General features: G+C 48.6%; 2 protein-coding genes across 3 annotated transcripts in view; both read left to right on the top strand.

The window, feature by feature from the left end:
* The first annotated feature begins 259 nt into the window (after window positions 1–259).
* The window catches only part of CLIC2 (chloride intracellular channel 2), a 33603-nt gene continuing 13050 nt past the window's right edge, over window positions 260–20812 (top strand). Inside the window, exons 1-2 of one of the 2 annotated variants that reach the window (XM_036740542.1) lie at window positions 260–566; window positions 19428–19537. In XM_036740542.1, the coding sequence (XP_036596437.1) occupies window positions 510–566; window positions 19428–19537 (167 nt within the window). In that variant the 5' untranslated portion in view covers window positions 260–509. Of the gene's footprint in view, window positions 567–18271; window positions 18326–19427; window positions 19538–20812 lie in introns of those variants that run through there. The other variant, XM_036740543.1, reaches the window with a different exon arrangement.
* On the top strand, window positions 11083–13368 carry LOC118833140 (polyadenylate-binding protein 1-like). The gene has a single exon (XM_036740541.1). The coding sequence runs from the start codon at window positions 11277–11279 to the stop codon at window positions 13179–13181; it is 1905 nt and encodes a 634-aa protein (XP_036596436.1). The 5' UTR covers window positions 11083–11276; the 3' UTR covers window positions 13182–13368.

The following is a 20812-nucleotide window of genomic DNA, read 5'->3' as shown; positions in this document are numbered from 1 at the left end:
CTGTAAGAGCTTTTGGGTGATGTCAGGTTATAGGAACAGAAAGGAGAGGTCTTTTTCTGGGCTTGGAGCCCAGGCCTCAGAGGGAGGTTTCAGGATAGCATTGGGCCCACTTGACAGATAAAAGCAAGGCTGTAGGGGTGTGCTGAATCTGTTCATGAGTGTGTGTGTGTGTGTGTGTGTGTGTGTTTTCTCTCTGATGCTGAGTCATGGCTCTGAGACCTCTCTGGTTAGGAACAACCACTCCCTTCCACCATACACGCCCCCTTTGCCCCTCCTTGATTCAAAAGTTTAAAGTCAACAGGAAGAAGGAAAATGAATTCAAGAACTTCCCCTAAGTGTTTCAAGTTTAGTCACCCCATATCTTGATAAAAGGGTCTGCCCCTAGTTTTAGCCCTTCCCAGCCAGAGCCTCCTGAGAGAAGGCTGACTGCTTCCTGGGCACCAGACCGGGGTTCTGTGCTTTGGTGGGGGTGGTCTGCACACAGCTGGCAGTTCAGAAGGCAAGCCAAGATGGCAGACTGGGGGCTCAGCACGAAACAGGAGCCTGAGATTGAGCTCTTTGTCAAGGTGAGTTTGCCTGGTGGCCAATTTTTCAAGGGAGGGTGGGGTGGGGTGGGGTGGTGGTGGAAGGTAGTCAGTAGAAGGAAGATGTTTTTTTTAGCAGGGGGGCATCAGGAGGCCATCTTTTTTGCTGGGAAGATGGACAGTTCTCAAAGTATTACTCTTTGGAGTTCCAGAAAGCAATCTGGGTAATTTATCTTCACTCCAAGATAGCAAGAATGAACAAATATTGGGCTGACAGGAAGACCTAGGTTCAAATTCCACCTCTTGTGATCATTATCTGTGTGACTCTAGGCAAGTGACTTCCCCTCTGATTTTCCATTTCCTCTTCTGTAAAATAAGAGGGAAGGAAAGAAATACACATTTATATAGCACCAACTATGTGCCAGGTCCTGCGCTAAGCACTTTAGAGATATCTCATTTGGCTCCCACAACAACCCTGGGAGGTAGGGGCTATTATGATGTCCATTTTACAGATCAAGGCAGGCAATGGTGAAGTGACTCGCCCAGGGTCACAGAGCTTGAGGCCACATCTGAATTCAGGTAGTCTGACTCCAGGCTCAGGGCTCTGTGTACTGTGATGCCCCCAGCTGCCTCAGTGGGATACTAGGGATAAATAGGGATTAAAATCCTTTCCTTGGGGGTGGTTGTGGGATGGGATAATCCCAGTTTGTAAACTTTCTGTTGTTCTAGATCTCTCAGTTGTTATTATCAAGTGAGATGAGCCTGCATTGTCTTCCATAGGTGGGGGAAGAGTGTTGATTCTAGAAGCAAGCAGCCGGGCAGATCAGAAGGCTGAGCAGAGGGGCTGGAGCCAGCTGGGTTGAGGGTGGAGGAGATGGCGGAGACAAGCCCAGGCCAGCTCAGGGAGGGGCTGCTTCCACTTTGGGCTCAATCTTGGAGTTTCCTCTGTGTGGCTTCTTTGGAAAGCCCCTCCAGCCCCGGTGACATGCCAGGCACTGAACAAGGAAACAATCAAGTCAAGCCCTCCCTTTCTTCCCTTGCTTATTTCCAGCATTCTACTTGACTCAGCTGAACTTCTAAATGACTCTGATACTTTCTATCTGTGTCATAAAAGAATCAGCTATTCGTGGAACAAGCAAAAGTCCCACCTCCGCCAGTTAGTACCTGGGGGATCCTGGCGAGTCCCTTTCATTCTCCAGCCCTAGGTTTCTTCCCCCGGAATATGGGGACACTAATAGTAGCTGATGTTGAACTAGCCTTAAGGTTTACCTAATCTGACCCACTAGACAACCCTGTGGAATAGGTGCTGTCATCACTTCCCTGCCCTGCCCCCACCCCCGCCATATTATAGAAGAAAAAACCAAGCCTCTGAGCTGAAGTGACTTACCCAGGGTCACACAGTAAGGATGGATCTAAATTCAGCAGGATTCAAACCCCTAGTCCATAATTCTATTCCCATATACCACATTGCCTGGACCTAATAATACCACGCTCCATACCGCTCTGTCTTGAAGGAAAGTACTCCGTTAACAATGGCAACAATTCTAGGGTCCTCAGGCTTAATAGCAAAAGCCTGGCCTCTGGGCTCCTTTCTGGTGCTATTAACCCACACCACTGTTTAGAAAAAGTAGCTGTATGCCATGACGTGGCTGATACAGGTCAGCCTGAAGGTGTTGTCCAGTTAGTTGTGTGAAGTAAGCACCCAAGTGGTTGTCAACCTCGAAGGCAGAGGGGATCCCATAGCAACACAACTTCTAAAATGGTCAAAACAATGAAACAGATGGGTTGCCCAACTACCTGGAAGCTTCCTCTTGGTCTTGGTGATAGCCGAGATAGCCCAAGAGTCCCCGTGTCCCCACCGCAAAGCCCAGCACCAAGTGCTTAATAAAAGCTTGCTGATTGAGGGGTTTAAGCCTCCCTCAGAACTTTTCATGTTCTGTACTGTGTTCTAAGGAGAGGCAGGCTAACAGATTTCCTCCTGGCTCAAGAGGCTAACATATTTGCCTTTGGAAGGAATAGTGATTTGTTTGTTGAAAACAGCTGGTGCTGGCCCAAGGAAACTACTGGGACACTTTCAATCATGAGGAGTTCACTACCTCAAAATGGGAGACATTCCATTGTACTGTTAGAAAGCTCTAGTGGCCAAGTAGTTCTCCCTTAAATTGAACTGAAACTGGCCTCCCTTTAACTACAGCCTGGTGGTGGTGTCGCTCAGTCGTTTTTCAGTCATGTCTGACTCTCCACGACTCCATTTGGGATTTTCTTGGCAGAGATACTGGAGTGGTTTGCCATTCCTTCTCCAGCTCATTTTACAGATGAGGAAACTGAGGTAAACAGGGTTAAGTGGCTTGCCCAGGGTCACCCAGCTAGTCTGAGGCTGGAGATGAACTCAGGTTTTCCTGACTCCAGGCCCAGGGCTCTATCCACTGCAGGGCCACCTAGCTGCCCCAGGGTACATCTTGGTACTACCATCCATGTATTGGTACTTCTTGCCTCTACGGCCAACCAAAACAAAGCAACTCTCCCATCACCCTCTGACATTTCTTCAGGCTCAACAGTCTCAGTTTCTTCTCTAGCTCCCTCCCAGCTCTCCCTCCCTGGCTCCAGCAGATGACCTAGCTGGGGTTCTTTTTGCTCCATCATGATTCATGCCTTCCTGCCTCCAACCGGACATTTATTCCTTTTCTGTCTCTCATGTTCAACTTCTCCCTTTCCACTGGTTCCTTCCGTTCTACCTACAAACACTCAATTCTCTTATCAGAGGCATGCTAGAGCCTTCTTACACAGGCTCCCAATAGCGATTGACTGATTTTCAGGGTTTGAATTCTTGGTGTGGTGATTGTCTAGACTTTAGAAAGTGATAGAGAAAGTGGAGCTTCTGTGTTGGTCCTATTTTGTTCAATATTAACCAGCGCCCCTTTGCCTTTAGCCATTTAAAAAAAATCCTTCCCTCGACCTTAAGTTGCATATCACATAACTTCCTCTGTAAAATGGGCATCTAAGAGTTGCCATTTGTGGAGCACAGGCAGCAGTATGATTTCCCGACATTATCTCATTTGCCCCTTGCAACAACCTACAGAAGCTGGAACTTACAAGATCATCTCCATTTTCAAGGTTGGCAGGCAGAGTGATTTGTCTGAGGCTGCGCAGCTCTGAGTCTCGAGGACCAAGGGTCTCAGAACCTTTCATTGTTCTCTAGTCAGCTTTTCCCACCCATCTTCTTGTTCAGACTTTATCAGTTCTCTGTAACTCCCCGGCACCCAAAGGTCCAGATTTGGCTGTTTATATACTTCCATTGATGATTCTGTGAACAGATGGGCAGCCTCCTCTAGACCCTGGCAATGTGTGGCCATGATCTGGCCTCTCAGGGCTCTGAGGAGTAGCATGATTGGGAAATAACTCAGGACAGCCACCTTGATTCCCAGCAACTAGCTCACCCAGTAGGTGTTTCATAAAGGTTTTTCAAAATGAGCCCAAGTGCAGGGCTGGAAGCCTCTCCTATCTCCACACCTCTTTTTTCCATTTTGAGTCATCTGAGGGTTTTTGTAGCAACGTCATCTCAAAAGAAGACCAGCTTTCAGGGTCCAGGGTCGAGATATGGTAAGGTATAGGGGTCCATTTTTCAGGCACATGGAATAAAAACTGCTTCCAGTTCCTTTTCTCTCCTTCCACTCCTGCCTATTTTTCAGGGAACACTTGGGAGGTATTTCACTAGTCAGGCTGGGAATTTGTGTTGTGGCCCTTTAAATCAGCACATCAACGAAAGAAAAAAATAAAACTGGGTTTTCCCAGAAAACTTGGCTATGTTCTCCCTCCTCCTCATACACTTCCCCGCCTTGAGTATCCTCTTGTGCCCAAAGGGTGCCCTCCCTTCCTGTTATGTCCACTATCAAATTCCATTCCCTCCCCCACTTCCCATGTTAGGGCTCTGGTCAGTCCTTCCAATTCAAGATGGATCCACTGTCTGCTTTGTCTGACTTCTCTATACAAGCATCGCAAAAGAAAGCCTACTGCCAAAGACAGATGAGGTTCCCTCCCTTTCTCCGCCCTGCCCCACAGAAAAAGGCAACCACAGCTGAGAGGAGACACTGCTTTGTCCCATCTAGGGACAGAGACACAGAACAAAATCTTCCAAGAAATCCAGAGTTCTTGAGCATTTGTAATGCTGTGTATTCTGGTTTGGAGAGAGCTGAAGGACAAAGGACTAGTCTGTCCTCTTCCATAGAAATGGAGCTGAGAGGCCTGGGGATCTGAAAGGCTATTTAGAATCTCAAGATGGGGACAGTTTAGAATCATAGAACCAGGTGAAAGCTGGAAGGGTGAAAATGGCCTAGGTTCTGGGAGAGGCAGAGGAGCTCAATTGGAACCCCTGCTCTGTCACTCCCTGTGTGACCTTAGGTAAGTCACTTCTCCTCTCTGGGCCTTAGCTGTCGAAAGATCTCTTCCACCTCTAAATCCTCTCTGATCAGTGCCCTCCTCTGTCAATGAAGGGTCTGGACTAGTCAGTCAACATGCATTTATTAGGCATGTATAGGGCACTGTGCTAAATATTGGGAGTACAAAGAAAGGCAAAAAACAATCTCTATTCTTGAGGAGCTCACAGTTTAAGGGGCGAGACGACTAGCAAATATGTATAAACAATTTATAGGCAGGAGTAATTGCAGATCATTTCAGGGCAAGGCACTGGGTTGGGGAAGGGGGGGGACCAAGAAAAGCTTTTTACAGAAAGCCTTCTGGTGAGTCCCTATTGCCTCCACAATTCAAATAGAAAATTCTCTGTTTGGCATTCAAAGCCCTTTATAAAGCAGCCCCAGTGGTGGGATTCAGCCGGTTCGAATCGGTTCGCTAGAACCTGTACTTAATTTTAGGTTGAGTTAGGCAAAACAGTTGTTAGCGGGGGTGGGGTCTGCACCTGTTTTGTCATCAGCAGGGGTGGCACCTAGCTTGGTTCGTGGAGAACTAGTTGTTAATTCATTTGAATCCTGCCACTGAGCAGCCCCCTCCTCCCTTTCCAGTCTTCTTACATCATTCTCCAGCATGTACTCTCTGATCCAGTAACATTGACCTCCTTGTTCATGTCCCACGAACAAGACATTCCATCTCTTGGCTCAAACTGAGGCAAACAGGGTTAAGTGACTTGCCCAGGGTCACAAAGCTGATAAGTGTCAGAGGCTAGCTTTGAACTCACGAATCTTCCGGATTCCAAGCCCAGTGCTCTATCTACTTGGCCACCTAGCTGTCCTTTGGGGATGGGATGACCAAGTAAAATAATATATATAGAGAAGAGACTGCCAGGACAGACCTTGGGAGACACCCTGGGGTTAGTGGGTGTTACCTGGAGGAAAATCCATCAAAAGAGATTGAGGATTGATTGGTTAGAGAGGAAGGAGGAGAACCAGGAGAAAGCAGTGTCACAAAAACTAGAGAGAGAACACAGGAGAAAAGTGGATGACCAGTGTCAGAGGCTTCGGAGAGGCCAAGAAGGATGAGGATTGAGAAAAGGTCATTGGATTTGGCAATTAAGAAATCAGGAGTAACTTTGGAAAGAGCAGCTCCAGTTGAATGATGCAGTCAGAAGCCAGAGTGAGAAGAGGAAGTGAAGGCAGCATGTATAGAAGGCTGGTGATAAGAAGTGGGGATCAAGTGAGGGATTTTTAAGGCTGAGGGGACTTGGGTGGGGTTGTAGGCAGCAGTGAGGGGGTCAGTAGATAGGGAGTTGTTGAAGATTAATAAAAGAGTGGCGATGGTAGAAGACAGTCTGCTGGAGAGGAACAGATAAGTTCTCAGATCTCACCAGTTCTAGAGGTTCAATTGTCCCAGGTTTCTATCTATAAAATGAAAAGGTTAGACTGGATGATCTCTCAGTCCTCTCTTACTAACTACACGTTAGTAAGGCTTATCTACCTGATGCCCAAAATGGTGACTTGCCCCAGGTCAAAGTTCTCTTTGTCTTCAGGGAGTTTCTGGGCTCTCACAGGGAGAATCAGGTCTTGGCACTTATTCCAGAGCTTGAGGAGGTGGGCCTTCACCAACATGTAGAGCAAAGCCCTTCCGTGACTTAGCAAGCATTCTTCCAGAGCTGCTGTGGCCTAATAGTCATCATCTTGTGACCAACCAAGTTGGAAAGAGTTGAAAGACTTGAAAAAATGGAGGGAGCATTTCCTAGCAAGGGGAATGTCAGGATCTAAGCCTCCCCACAGAAGGTGAGCAGAGTGGGAACAGTTTGAGGGAAAACTTGAGGCAACCTTCAAAGTTTTGGAGCAGAGAACTGGGCAAGAGCATGGAGGCTCACACCTTCTTAGGAGATTATTACAGGAACTGGAAGGTTGGTAAAGGTTTGGGTCAGAGAGGAGGCAACATAGCTGGTTTGGTTTTCTTGGCCGCTGCTGCACATTTTCCAGGGTTGCCTCTATAGGGAGGGGAAGCTGGCCACATCTGAGAAAGGGGGAGGAGCCTGTGGCAGTGCTTGACAGGGGGCCACCAGGTTCTCTCTCACAGCCCTGGGCCAGCAAGGGAATTCTTCTCTTGATTTGGGGCCTGGAATTTGTCAGGATTCTGAAGCTTTTTTTCCCAGCTCTTTGTCCACTCCATGTTCCCTTCTAGCCCTCATCTGAACCTCAGCCCCTGAGTCGGGCTGCCCTGTGAGAAGGAACCTTGCTGTTGCACTGGGCAGGGGTTGGTGGGGGACAGGAGTGGGGGGGGGGGAATGTCACTAACTCTGGGTCTGATGCTTCCTCAGCAAAAACAACTAACGATGTGTGGGAATGTTGAAAAAGAGGTGGGCAGAGGCATCCCCAGAGTCGGGATGTTTAGGGTGTTTCCCACCCTAAACTAGACCTTGGAGCAGTCAAATACCCAAGTTCTGTGGCCCAGAAGGCTGTAGCCTGGTGCGGGGGGGGGGTTGGCTCTCATATCTCCCCAAAGCTCATCAGGGCAGCGGGGGAAGTGAGAAGATTAGGGATTTCATTTAAGAATGTGCAATCTGAGCTGACAGTGGAAAAGCCAACTAAAAATATGACTAAGAATTGAGCTCAAATTTGTCCTTCTTTAACTCCTTCAGTCTATTACCCAATTAGAGAACCTATCTACTGATGCTTTCATTGGGCTTTTGAATCCCTTAGTTCTTTCTAAAATTTTTAGTTCAAATCTGATGGCCATTTCCCATTCCTTTTTCTCTTCTGAGGTGGGAGTGGTGAAAGGGGCAGGTCTTAGCCATGTGACCAGTGGGAGCTTCGGCTGCTGCTGGATGGAGGCGGCACCTGGTGGCCAGCCATGCTGCCCAGTTCATCTACTGTTTGATGTTTTGATGTTGGAACCGGCATTGCAGTGCCACTGCTCCTTTTTGCCTGGCTTTGGGGAAAGTTCCCACCAAAGGAGCAGAGGAATTCTGGGGGCAGCCAGGCTTCCCCCTCTCTTTCCTGCCCTTGTTCCTCTCATTTTAGAATCTGTAAATACAGACAAGTGCACGTCTTCCGAGCTGAACTGATAGGACTCTTTGGATGTTCTGGTCCTGACAGCCTTCCCAAACCACCCTGCTCCCACCTCCCCTGTTCCTGATCTATTGTCAGGATAACCAGCTGGTTTGTTCTGGCCTGAGAAGTTTCCCTGGAAAACCAGTTTGTTGCTGCTGGGGTACCCAGATCTTGACCTCCTCTCATGGCAGTCTCCCTCCCTGACACATTTAGCTAAGACGGCCTCTCTGCACCTGACTCTGGGCCTGCAGTCAAACCTGGGCCAGGTGTTGGCCACCCCAGAGACTCCCAGGTCCCAAACTTGCTGTCTCGGTGCTTCCTTTGGTCCTGGGGGTAAGCACTCTCCTTTCTGCCCCTGCCCTTCTGGAGTGTGGTGGGAGACAGAAAGAAAGGAGGGCTCAGTGAAAGAGGAAGCTGGAGGCAGTGAGTCTGGACCAGGGGGCCAGGGTTCCCAATCCCCAAGTTCTGTAGCCCAGGGGGTTCCATCCCCCGCAGCCTGGTGGAGGTGGCTCTCAGGGGCTCAGGGGGCAGAGACTGGGAGCACGGGGGAAGGGAAGAGGAGATAGCAGGGGGAGAAGCAGGGTGCAGGGCAATGGAGGAGGCCACAAGAAAATTTGGGGGCACAGAAAGACATAAAAATCTGACAAGCCTTATGCCCCCCTTTTTTGATGGGGCAGAACATTTTTGTTCTTTCAACATTTTAACATGTAACATTTAAGTTAATTAACTATGCCCTCTCCATTTGAAAGGGTGACCTTTCAGATCCTCCAGCCCCTTCCCTGCTGGACTCTCCACTTTAGGCTGTTGGAGTGAGCCTTGAGGCCACCTATTAAAGAGTTAGGGGGTGAGGGCAGGGGGTCTCTATGGCCCCAGTCACAGTGACCCTGAGGGCACATAGAAGGGTAGATCCTTTCAAGCCACTCCATCTCCCCTGCCAAGGCCTGAGATAGTCTTGCTTGCGATAGCAGAGTAGCTCTCTCATCTCCTTCCCTACCCAAAGCTTCCAGGAGGTTCTCAGGGAGAATATGAGACCTCCTGGGGTGGGGCATTGCACCAGATCTTCCTTCTGCAACCCCAACCAAAGCTGCCAGCAGATTCTCAGGAATAGCCCGAGGCCTTTGTGGATGGCTTATTGGTCGATCTCCCTGGAGACCATCAAGGAGGCCTTGAGACCGCCTTGGGTGGGCAAAAAATTCAGGTCTTCCATCACCTGCACTAAGCAAAGGTCCATGAATATTATCAGGGAGAATCTGAAATCTCCTTAAATGTGTATCTCTTCTATCTCCAGCCCCAACTAAGGCATCCGAAGACCCTCAGGGAAGCCCTGAGGCCATCTGGGATAGACCATTGGGGGTGGCATGATCTCAGCCACATCATCCCCTCCACCACCCAGATCCCCAAGAAAGAGATATGGGAGGCCTGGAGGCCCCCTTGCATAGACAACTGGAGGAGACATCACTCTGTCCCCTCCATCTCCTCTGCCACCTAGAGCTTCATGGACAGCATCTGGTTGGACCTGACATATCCTAAGATGGCCAACAGGTGGTAGTGACAGTCCACTGAGGGCCAGGCAGATGCCATATTAGAGGGCGTTATGACACCTCTAAAGCATGATGGACGAGGGCAACACACCTATCCGTTCTTTCTTTCTTTTCCCCTGGAGACTTCACAGCTATGCCTGTGGGATGGTCAGTTGTGGCCACACTCTCCCATGGCAACCTTGGAACACTATAGCATTCTGAATAATTAAGTCTGCTCTGTAAACTTGCAGCCTAAAGCAGGTATTCTATGTTCACATGTACTTGGGGTCACAGACTTGCAAATCTGATCCTGCTTCAGAGGAATAATGATGATGATAACAACTAGTGTTTATGTGCACAGCCAGGTGGCACTGCATAGAGCGCAGCTGGATAGAGTGCAGAGGAATAATGATGGTGGTGATGATGATTATGGTAATAATTAGTGTTTAAGTGGCGCTGCATAGAGTGTCAGGTCTGGAGTCAGGTCCTGAGTTCGAATTTGACCTCAGACACTTCCTAGCTGTGTGACCCTGGGCAAGTCACTTCACCCTGTTTACCTCAGTTTCCTCATCTGTAAAATGAGCTGGAGAAGGAAATGAATGGCAAACCACTCCAGTATCTTTGCCAAGAAAACCCCAAATGGGATCACAGAGAGTTGGATCCAACTGAAAAACAGCAGTGTTTATGTGGTGCTTCAAGGTTTGCAAAGTGCTGTTTGCCGTTTGTTATTCACAAGAATTTTATGAGGCAGGCAGGAAGGAAGGAATAAGCATTTATACAGCACCTACTGTGTGCCAAGCACTTGAGCATTTTACAAATATTTTCCCATTTGATCCTGGGAGGTTGGTACTATTATAATCTCCATTTCACAACTGAGGAAAATGGGGCAGACAGGTGAAGTGACTTGCCCAGGGTCACACAGTCTGAGGCTGGATTTGAATTCAGGTCTTCCTGACTCCAGGCCCAGGGCTTAGTACCCTGCACCACTGTAATTTTTTTTTTTAAAGAATTTGTGTAAAGTAGAAGTAAAAAAAAAAATCTGTTTGGGAATTGATGTGGGGAGCCTGTGCTCCATCAGCACCCTGTCACTGGGCGCCCATTAGGCCGCTTGATGGCCTGGCGGTGAGTGCTGGGAGTGCGGGTGTGTGCTCGGGTCCGAGCTCACATTTACTATTGACCAAAGAATGACAGACCATCCTCGTCATTCCCCCCCTCCATGGAGCCCGAGGCGCCCCCGCCCCCGTCTCTCCTTTGTGGTCCTCCCTCCCTCCCTCCCTTAGGAATCCAGCAGGGAGGGGGAGCCCGGCGCCCCGGCCAGGACCACGGCCACCTCCCAGCTCCAGAGGCCGCCGCAGCCCCTGCGGAGGGAGCGCAGGGGCGAGCGAGCGCGAGCCGCCCCTGGCCCTGTCACCGCCCCTGCCGCCGCCCCCTCTGCCACCGCCCCCTCTGCCGCTGCGCCGCCGTGGAGCGGTTTTCGATTCCGATTCCGGGAGATTTTTGTCCCTCCGCGCTCGCCCTCTCTCCCCTCCCCTCCCCCCGCCCAGCCCCCACCCCGGCTCCAGACTGCGGCCCCCCCACCCGTTCCTTTCCTCTCGCCGGAAAGCTCGCGGAGGCGGAGGCAGCGGCGGCGGCGGAGGCGGCGGCGGCGTCGGTGGTGGCAGCCTGTGGCCTTTCTCTTCCTCCTCCTCCTCCTCTTCATCTTCCTTCATCCTCCTCTTCTTCCTTCATCCTCCTCGTCGGGAGGCGGCGGCGGCGGCGAGATGCACCCCAGCGCCCCCAGCTACCCCACGGCCTCGCTGTACGTGGGGGACCTGCACCCTGAGGTGAGCGAGGCGATGCTGTACGAGAAGTTCAGCCCGGCCGGGCCCATCCTCTCCATCCGCGTCTGCAGGGACATGATCACCCGGCGCTCCTTGGGCTACGCCTATGTCAACTTCCAGCAGCCGGCAGACGCCGAGCGAGCCCTGGAGACCATGAATTTCGATGTCATCAAGGGCAAGCCGGTGCGCATCATGTGGTCCCAGAGGGACCCCTCCCTCCGCAAGAGCGGCGTGGGCAACATCTTCATTAAAAACCTGGATAAGTCCATCGATAATAAGGCTTTGTTCGATACCTTCTCTGCCTTTGGGAACATCCTCTCCTGCAAGGTGGTATGTGATGAGAATGGGTCCAAGGGCTATGGATTTGTACACTTTGAGACCCGAGAGGCTGCCGAGAGGGCTATTGACAAAATGAACGGGATGCTTCTGAATGACCGCAAGGTCTTTGTGGGGCGCTTCAAATCCCGCAAAGAGAGAGAGGCAGAGCTCGGGGCCAGAGCCAAAGAGTTCACCAACGTTTACATCAAGAATTTTGGCGAGGACATGGACGATCTGAGGCTTAAGAGGCTCTTTGGTAAGTTTGGACCTGCTTTAAGTGTCAAAGTCATGACTGATGAAAGTGGCACGTCCAAAGGGTTTGGCTTTGTGAACTTTGAGAGGCACGAGGATGCCCAAAAGGCTGTAGATGAGATGAATGGGAAAGAACTGAATGGGAAAAAAATCTATGTGGGCCGGGCTCAGAAAAAAGTAGAGCGTCAGACGGAACTCAAGCGCAAATTTGAACAGATGAAGCAGGACAGGATCACCAGGTACCAGGGTGTGAACCTGTACGTGAAAAATCTGGATGATGGTATTGATGACGAGCGCCTGCGCAAAGAGTTCTCCCCATTTGGTACCATCACCAGTGCGAAGGTGATGATGGAAGGGGGCCGCAGCAAAGGGTTTGGCTTCGTGTGCTTCTCCTCGCCAGAGGAAGCCACCAAAGCCGTCACAGAAATGAATGGCAGGATCGTGGCCACCAAGCCGTTGTACATAGCTTTAGCCCAGCGCAAAGAGGAGCGGCAGGCTCACCTCACAAACCAGTACATGCAGAGAATGGCCAGTGTCAGAGCTGTGCCCAACCCTGTGATCAACCCTTATCAGCCTCCTTCAGGTTACTTCATGGCAGCTATTCCTCAGACTCAGAACCGGGCTGCCTACTATCCTGCCAGCCAAATCGCTCCTCTCAGACCAAGTCCTCGCTGGACTGCTCAGGGCGCCAGACCTCATCCATTCCAGAACATGCCTGGTGCTATCCGCCCCGCGGCTCCCAGGCCGCCATTCAGTACGATGAGACCAGCTTCTTCACAGGTGCCACGAGTGGTGTCCACACGTGTGGCAAACACGTCGACTCAGACCATGGGTCCACGTCCAGCGGGAGCAGCGGCTGCCGCGGGTACCCCTGCTGTCCGCTCGGTTCCACAGTATAAGTATGCTGCCGGCGTTCGCAATCCTCAACAGCATCTTAATGCTCAACCACAGGTTACCATGCAGCAGCCTGCCGTTCACGTGCAAGGTCAGGAACCTCTAACTGCTTCGATGTTGGCATCTGCCCCTCCGCAAGAGCAGAAGCAGATGTTAGGTGAACGCCTGTTTCCACTCATTCAGGCCATGCACCCTACTCTGGCCGGGAAAATCACTGGCATGTTGCTAGAAATCGACAACTCGGAGCTTCTTCACATGCTCGAGTCTCCCGAGTCTCTGCGTTCTAAGGTCGACGAAGCTGTAGCCGTACTCCAAGCTCACCAGGCGAAAGAGGCTGCCCAGAAAGCAGTGAACAGTGCTCCTGATGTGCCCGCTGTTTAAAAGAAAAGATGAGGGACCACGAAATGGAACCACCGATTCACGATTCACCGAAGAAAAATGTCTATTGTGGGGAAGAAAAAAAAACATTGCAAAAGAAAGAAAAAATGAAAAGGAAACTTTGAACTTGATGTATCAAGCAGATGCCAGGTCTAGCAAACTTAATGCTAGTCCTAGATTACTTATTGATTTAAAAGAAAAAAAAAAGGGAGGGGGGAGAAAATAATCCTAAAAAAATAGTAAAATTTAAAAACCAATTTAATGTTTAATAGACGGGTGGGGTGGGGGTGGGGGTGGGGGTAATTTTCAGCACAGTTGTTGATGTTGTTCCGTCGTTTCAGTCGTGTCCGACTCTTTGTGACCCCATTTGGGGTTTTCTTGGCAAAGGTACTGGAGTGGTTTGTCGTTTCCTTCTCCAGCTCATTTGACAGATGAGGAACTGAAGCATTCCTGTCTTTAACTTTGTAATTCTTTATTGTAGAAAAGCTCAGAATATCACCACTGTTTTAGATAACAGAATTGATAGCTGAGCAAGGAAACGTAATTTGAATTATAAAATTCTTGCTGTAATAAAAATTCCTTAAACAGTGAAAAAACAAGTGCCAATTAGTCCCCCCACCCCACCCCAATTATAATTCCATAGTAAGAAGGGGGATAGAGCATTAAGTGGGGGGGGGGGGGGTTTGTTGTGGGTTGGTGCTTTTTTTGGTTTGTTTGTTTTTTTGTTTTGTTTTGTCCTGTTTTTTCCAGGCAAGGAGAGATCTGAGTGTTTGTAGGTGGAAGGGAATAAGGTAGAGAAGAAAGAGGCAAGCTGGAGATATGACAGGAAGAATAGAATTGTGAGGTCAAAGTTCCTGGGAACCTCTCAGTAGAGCCCGAGTCTAGATGGCAGAGGAAGGATGAGAGGGTGGAGAGATTAGGAACTTGGAGAAGAGAAGGTTGGTAGTCGTCCAGTAACCACTATAGGGTAGTGTGCCAGGCAATCAATGAGAGATTAAAAGAAAAATTGGCAAGTAGCGACAAGGGACCACAGTTTGGAAAGGAGTCCTGGAGAAGGTGGCTGGTGAATCAGGCCTAAAGCAAGTATAGCCCAGGCTCCCTTCAAATGTGGGCCCCTGAGAGTGAGACTGAGGTTTGAGGTGTACCTCAACTCTGTGTCTGTTGAAAAGTGTGGTTTGGGAGGCCCCAGCCAATGCTATTTCTCCACCATAACAAACTGGGGGGTGGAGGTGGGGGTGTTGCTTGGGAAGACATAAACTCAAAACAAAGATATTTCATAAGATTATGAGACTCCACCACCAAGTGATAGACAAATGTGAACCGGAACATCATCAGGTATGGGAGATATATCCGATGTTTCTGGGGCCTGGGCTGCTTTCTCCTTAAAGGGACCAGGTCATCTTACAGATGAGTTTGTTCCTGAGGCTTCTTCATCTCCTGAGGCAGGAAAAAGCCCAGTATGTATGGGGTTGGTGTTCCTGAGATTTGGCATTGTTCCCACTGCTCTGCAGGATTTCCTTCTGACCAAGCATTGCTACCCTGGCAAATAACAGCATGTGTTTTTATTAAATTGTTTCCTTTTAATAACACTGAGTAAATTTATTTTGATCGCAGTTCTAGAGCATAGACTAATGCCCACATAAGTGGTGGTCCCAGCTGAGCCTTCTGCTTAGTCCTCAGGGCAACCAACACGGTTAGGAGGGTGCTAGCTTACTTAATCTCAACAGGGGTGGGGGGGAAGGGGGAGAGCGGTCTCCTTGTGGATGGTGAGGGATCTTTGGAGACTCTACTTCCCTGAGCAACTGCCTCCAAAATCTTGATCTTCATTAGAATGGATCCTGGTTGGGAAGTGACATACAGCAAAATTCTTCTCCCATGCTTTGGTCAATGTAGAAATGTTCTGGTTTCTGATTAGGTCTCCCTCTGAATACCTGGTAATATGGTCAGACACCACAAAGATGTTGCTTGGCTTTTTTCTATCTCTTTCCAGAGATTAAAAGGTGGGGCATGATACCTCCAAGCTCCAGAGGCTTACTGATACCTCTACTCTCCAGAGAAGCAATATGGGAAGGTTGTTTTCCTTTGAATGCACCAAGCACATCGAACACATTTTCCATTTATCTGCTGCCATCTTGGGCTGGAGTAGAATCAGTTCCATCACAGCTGGAGAGGCCTACCTTGGCCCAAGTACCCAGAATCACCCTGCAGTGTTTTCATGGCTATATGCCTTTGGTGGCACCAACTGCTTTCATGTCCTTTGTATCTGATCACTTCCCATCTGCTAATCCTTCCTTGCATGGCCCCAAATCTGCCATTCTCTTAACAGTAGGGTGCTAAGTTCTGGGAAATGAGGTGAGAGTCAATTTTCTCTCCTTACAGACCAAGAAAGGTCCTTACAGACCATAAGGAGAAAGAATAAAACAGTAACAAGAGAGGGAAGCAATATTAAGTGCAGGGTTTGGTGTGTTGTTGCTGCTGCTGCTGTGGTTGTCGCTGTTGTGGCTGTTGTCGCTGTGGTTGTTGTTGTTTTTAAGAAAAGGTTCCTCTGAATGTAGGCAGAAAGGAATAAGGATGTGACAAAAGAGGGAGAGGCGGGAGACACAATTGGCCCTGTGGAGTGTGTGAGCTTAAGGTTCCTGAGAATCAGTCAGTAAAGCTCTCATCCAGCTGACATCGACGACGGAGATGGGGAAGCCATTAGGTGATTCCACAGAGAAGTTGGGCGATGGACCAGTAGCCACGATTGGACAGTGTGCCAGGCAGTCAATGAGAGATTTCAAAAACACTAGCCAACGATGGCAAAGACCAAATGAAAGTTGGCCAGCAGACTGGAAAGGCTGTAAGGAGGAAGCCAACTCTGTGCTATGTTTTCAAGCAAGTGTGGCATTTGGAGGGAGGAGGAATGAAGACATTTGGGTATATGGAGGGGTGGGCTGGGATTGAGGGAAGAGTATGTATGAATGCATGAAAGTGCAGAGAATCACCTGAGGAGAAGTATGTGGGAAGAATGTTCTGGGTTCAAGGTGCTAATTTTCAGAGGTGAGAGAGGTAATCAGTCTCCCCTGTTTGCTCCCTAGCATTTCAAAGCAAAAGATTTCTGAGTGAATGGTTATATGGCCTGTCCTTAGTAGCATGAGGGAAATGAAAAGAGAACCATACCAATTCACATATCCTAACGTTATTTATTGAAAGATATAGGTACATATTGGGAGGTAGCTTGGTACAATAGAAAAAAATTTGCTTTTGTAGCCAGAGGACCTGGATTCAAATCCTAGCTCTGCTGCTTCCTACCTGCATGCCCTCTGGCAAGTCACTTAACCTGTCTTGGCCTCAGCTTCCTCACCTACGGAACAAGGGGCTAGGACTAGATGACTTCTCAGATCTCTTCAGCCCTAAATGCTCTGCTCTGCTATGCAAGGATGACCACTCGTCAGGTATCAATCAACAAGCATTTATTAAAGATTTATTATATAGCAAGCACTTTTCCAGGAGATGGAAAAGTCCCTTTTCTCAAAGAACTTACATTCTGTCAGGGAAGACAACATGAGTGTCACCCAGGGCTCAAGCCTATTGCAGAGTTGTTGAGGGCGAGCTTGGGAGAAAAGAAATTCTTGTTCTTCTAGCTTCCAGCTTCATGATGGGTCACATGCGCTTCCAAGATCTCTTCAGAGAGAAGTACCTGGAGGGGGAGAAAGACTATAGAGGAACATAGAGGATCTGGCACCTAGATCACGTGTCCCTATTCCTAGCACATTTAGTGACCAGAGAATTTTCCCCAGTTGAGCTATCTCATTCTCAGTGGGAGAACTCATTCTTTCTGCATATTGTCTGGTATATTCTAATTAGTATAATTTCTCTGACTTTTCTTCCTTTGGGGGAGGGGGAAGGCAGGGCAATTGGGGTTAAGTGACTTGCCCAAGTTCACACAGCTAGTAAGTGTGTCAAGCGTCTCAGTTCAGATTTGAACTCAGGTCCTCCTGAGTCTAGGGCCAGTGCTCTACTCACTGCGCCACCTAGCTGCCCCTGACTTTTTTCTATGGGGTTGGAGAAATGTGGTTTTTTTGCTATTCACTCCTTGTAATAGTCTGTGTGACTAGCATTGGTGGAAAGGGGGTCAAGCCTTCAGATATAGCTTAGGGCAATGGTGTCAAACTCAGAAATGGGGGCCACTAATTGGTTAAAAAAAAGATCCCTGTGGGCCACTTATCAATTTAGTTTTAAAATGCAATGTTATCTCTGTTTTATTGTATCTTTGTTTTTTAAAAATCTTTCCCAATTCCATTTTAATCTGGTTCAGGCTGTACTGGGGAGCATTGTGGGCTACATTCAGCCATGAACCTTGTGTCTGACACCTCTGGTTTAGGGCACTCCTCATTAAGGGATAGCGGCCAGGAACCGCTTGGAACCTAAAAAGTTATTTCCCCTAGACTAGCAATGTACCGGGACTAGGTGATAGATATCGTTTTAGCCTGGCCTTCCCTCTCTGAGGAGAGCAGAAGGGTCAACTTCATGTCCCCAATCTCTTGCTCCCTGCTTGGCAGGTAGCAAAACTCCTTTGGAGAAAGGAGACTCCAGAAGTATCCATTAATGACTCCCTTTGACAAACACATAACCTATGTGGGTGACACACGCATACCCATACATGCAAATGGCTGGCTAGGAGAGCTTACATGTAGGTTTGTGGAACTAGAGGCCATGCCAACCATCCCCCCTACTGAAGGCATTCCACTTTTCTACAACACATAGGAATGCAGCAGAATATATACACAAGCATGAATTCTTTTCCAAAAGCACTGTCCCAGTAGGACCTACCAAATATTTGTATTGTCACCCCACCAATCAAGTCTAGCTGACAAATGACTAGGTAATAAGGCTGCCCAGGAAGCTAGGCAAGATAAAAAGTGGCCTAAACCCTCTGCATCTGGTTTGTCATTCAACCAAAACTGCTCTTTTCTTTTAATGACCTTTTCTCAGTTCTCCCTCTTGACTTCTCTGCAGCCTTTGACACTATCCATCATCCTCTTCTGGATACTCTCAAGCTTCTCTCTGACACTGCTCTCACTCTCTCTCTCCTGGTTCTCCTCCTACCTGTGTGATGCTCCTCTGTCTCCTTTGCTGGATCTTCAGCTAGGTCGTGTCTAGTAACCGTGAGTATCTCCCAAAGGTCTGGCCTGACCCTCTTCCTCTAGAGTAACTTGTTTGGTGATCTCCTCAGTTCCCATCATCTCTATGAAAATAACTTCCTTCCTTTATAAACTCTACCATCTCTCCTGACTTCCCATCACCCATCTCCAAATGCCTTTCAAGCATCTCAAACAGAATGTACTGTGGCCATCTTAAACTCAACATGTTTACAACAGAATTGTCTTTCCCCCCAAACCCTCCACTCTTCCAAACCTTCCTATTACTGCCAAGACTACCACCAATCTCCCAGTCACCCAGGCTGGCAACCTTGCTAACATCCTCTGTTCCTCACTTGCACTCATCCCACATAGCCCATCACTTGGCAAGGCCTGGCATTTCTACCTTCATACTAGCTCTTATTTAGGTGCCCTTCTCCCCTCCAACACTGCCACCACTCTGGTTCATGCCCTTGTCACCTTCTGCCCAAAATGCTGCTGCTGCTGCTGGACTCCCCTGCCTCAAGCCTTTCTCTCCTCCAGCCTGTCTTCCTCAGCTGCCAAAGTGTTGGTCTGAGCAGGCTGCTCTCCTCAATAAACTCCAGTGGTTCCCTTTTACCTCTAGGCCCAAATATACAATCCTCTGTTTGGCTTTGGAATCTCTTCAGCCCTCTCCTGCACCATACTCTACTAACATGTGACACTCCAATCCCTATCTCCCCATTCCTGCTGTGCTCCCCCTCCATCCTTCCACCTCCTGGCTTCTCTGGCTTCTACTCTTTCCTCTTTCCTCTCCTGTCCTCCCCTCCACTCTAGTGCCTACCTCACCTCCCAGATTACCTTTCATTTACCCTGTCTCCGTCTTATTTGTATATATGTGTTTGCATGTTGTCTCCCCAATTAGAGTTCCTCCAAGTTGGGAGCCATTTTTGCCTTTGCTTGGATCCCCAGTGATCAGCACAGGCTGGGTACACAGTAAACCACTTAATAAGTGCATATTGATTTAACTAAACATTTGGGATCAATTGGCTACATTCTCTATTTTAAATATGAAAAAAAGATTGTGGAATTGCTTTCTTTCCACTTTCAACTAAAGATGTCTTCTGTTTCCTTTTCCATCCCTTGACAGGCTGGTTTTGATGGGGAGAGCATTGGAAATTGTCCCTTTTGCCAGCGCCTCTTCATGGTCCTCTGGTTGAAAGGAGTCAAGTTCAATGTGACAACTGTTGACATGACCAGGTGAGAGAAAGCAGGACCTGTTTGATAATGGGCCCCAAGACTGAATGAGACAGAAGCAAAGGGCTGCCTCGATCTGGAGAATGAACCTCTCAGGTTCAACTGGTGATAATGTAGCATGTTATGTGACCTTTGCTTTTGGTGGGACCTAGAGTGGCACTTGACATTCAGTCTTTAAGAAAACAAAGGTCTCTTTTACTACAATATATAGGTGTTGGAAGGGAGCATTGAGTGCCGGATAGAGGAATTGACTTAGAGCCAGTTTTTCAGTCATGTCTGACACTTCGTGACCCCGTGGACCCATAGCACACCAATGTTGTCCATAGGGTTTTCTTGGCAAAGATACTGGAACGGTTTGCCATTTCCTTCTCCAGTGGCAAACTGTGTTTAAGTTAAGTGACTTGTCCAAGGTCACACAGCTAGGAAGTTTCTGAGCCTGGATTTGAACTCAGGTCTTCTTGACTCCCAGGCTAGAGCTCTAGCCACTCTACCACCTAGCTGCCTAGAGCCAGGAATAACTGGGTTCAAATCCTACCTCTGACACAAAGACCCTGGGCTAATCACTTAAGCCTTCAGTGTCCCAGGGAACTCTCTAAAACAAGCTGCATCTATTAAGTACTTATGCTGTGCCCAGCACTATGTTAAAGGAGTTTGTACTTAGGAAAATCCCTCTACCAATGAAATCACAAGTCTGCCCTCACCCCCTACATTAGCCACTAGAAAATTAGACATTAGTGTACGACACGAGGCATATGGCAAAACGTCCAGTTATTGAAGTATCCGACCCACCCTATGACAATGTCACTGGTCTTTCTCAGTTACAGTTAAGCCTAGAGACCTGGGAGACAAGATCTGTGAAGACTCCATCAGCCTTCATAGGCAGCGTGGCATTGGAAACAGACCACTGGACTGGTAGTCTGGAAGATCTGTATTCAAATCCAGCCTCAGAAACTTCCTAGCTGTGTGACCCTGAGCATGTCACCTAAATTCTCTCAGTTTCCTTATCTGAGGACAAGTCAACAGGTCTAAAACTGAACTCATTATCTTTCCCCCTAAACCTCCTCTCTGCCTAATTACTGCCTAATCTCTGCCTACTACTATGGAAAGAACCATCATCTTCTACTTGGCCTTCTCAGCTTCTGATTCTCCCTCACCTTCCATATCTGATCAGTTGCCAAATCTTGCCATTTCTACCATCACAACATATCTCTTGCACCCAACACCTTCTCCCCACTCCTGCAGCTACAGCCTTAGTCTAGATCCTCATTTCCTCTCACC

Source organism: Trichosurus vulpecula (genome assembly GCF_011100635.1).
Source record: "Trichosurus vulpecula isolate mTriVul1 chromosome X unlocalized genomic scaffold, mTriVul1.pri SUPER_X_unloc_2, whole genome shotgun sequence".
In the NCBI taxonomy this organism is placed as follows: Eukaryota; Metazoa; Chordata; class Mammalia; order Diprotodontia; family Phalangeridae; genus Trichosurus; species Trichosurus vulpecula.
The sequence above is the reverse complement of the archived record's forward strand: the minus strand, read 5'-3'. Positions and strand labels throughout refer to the sequence as shown.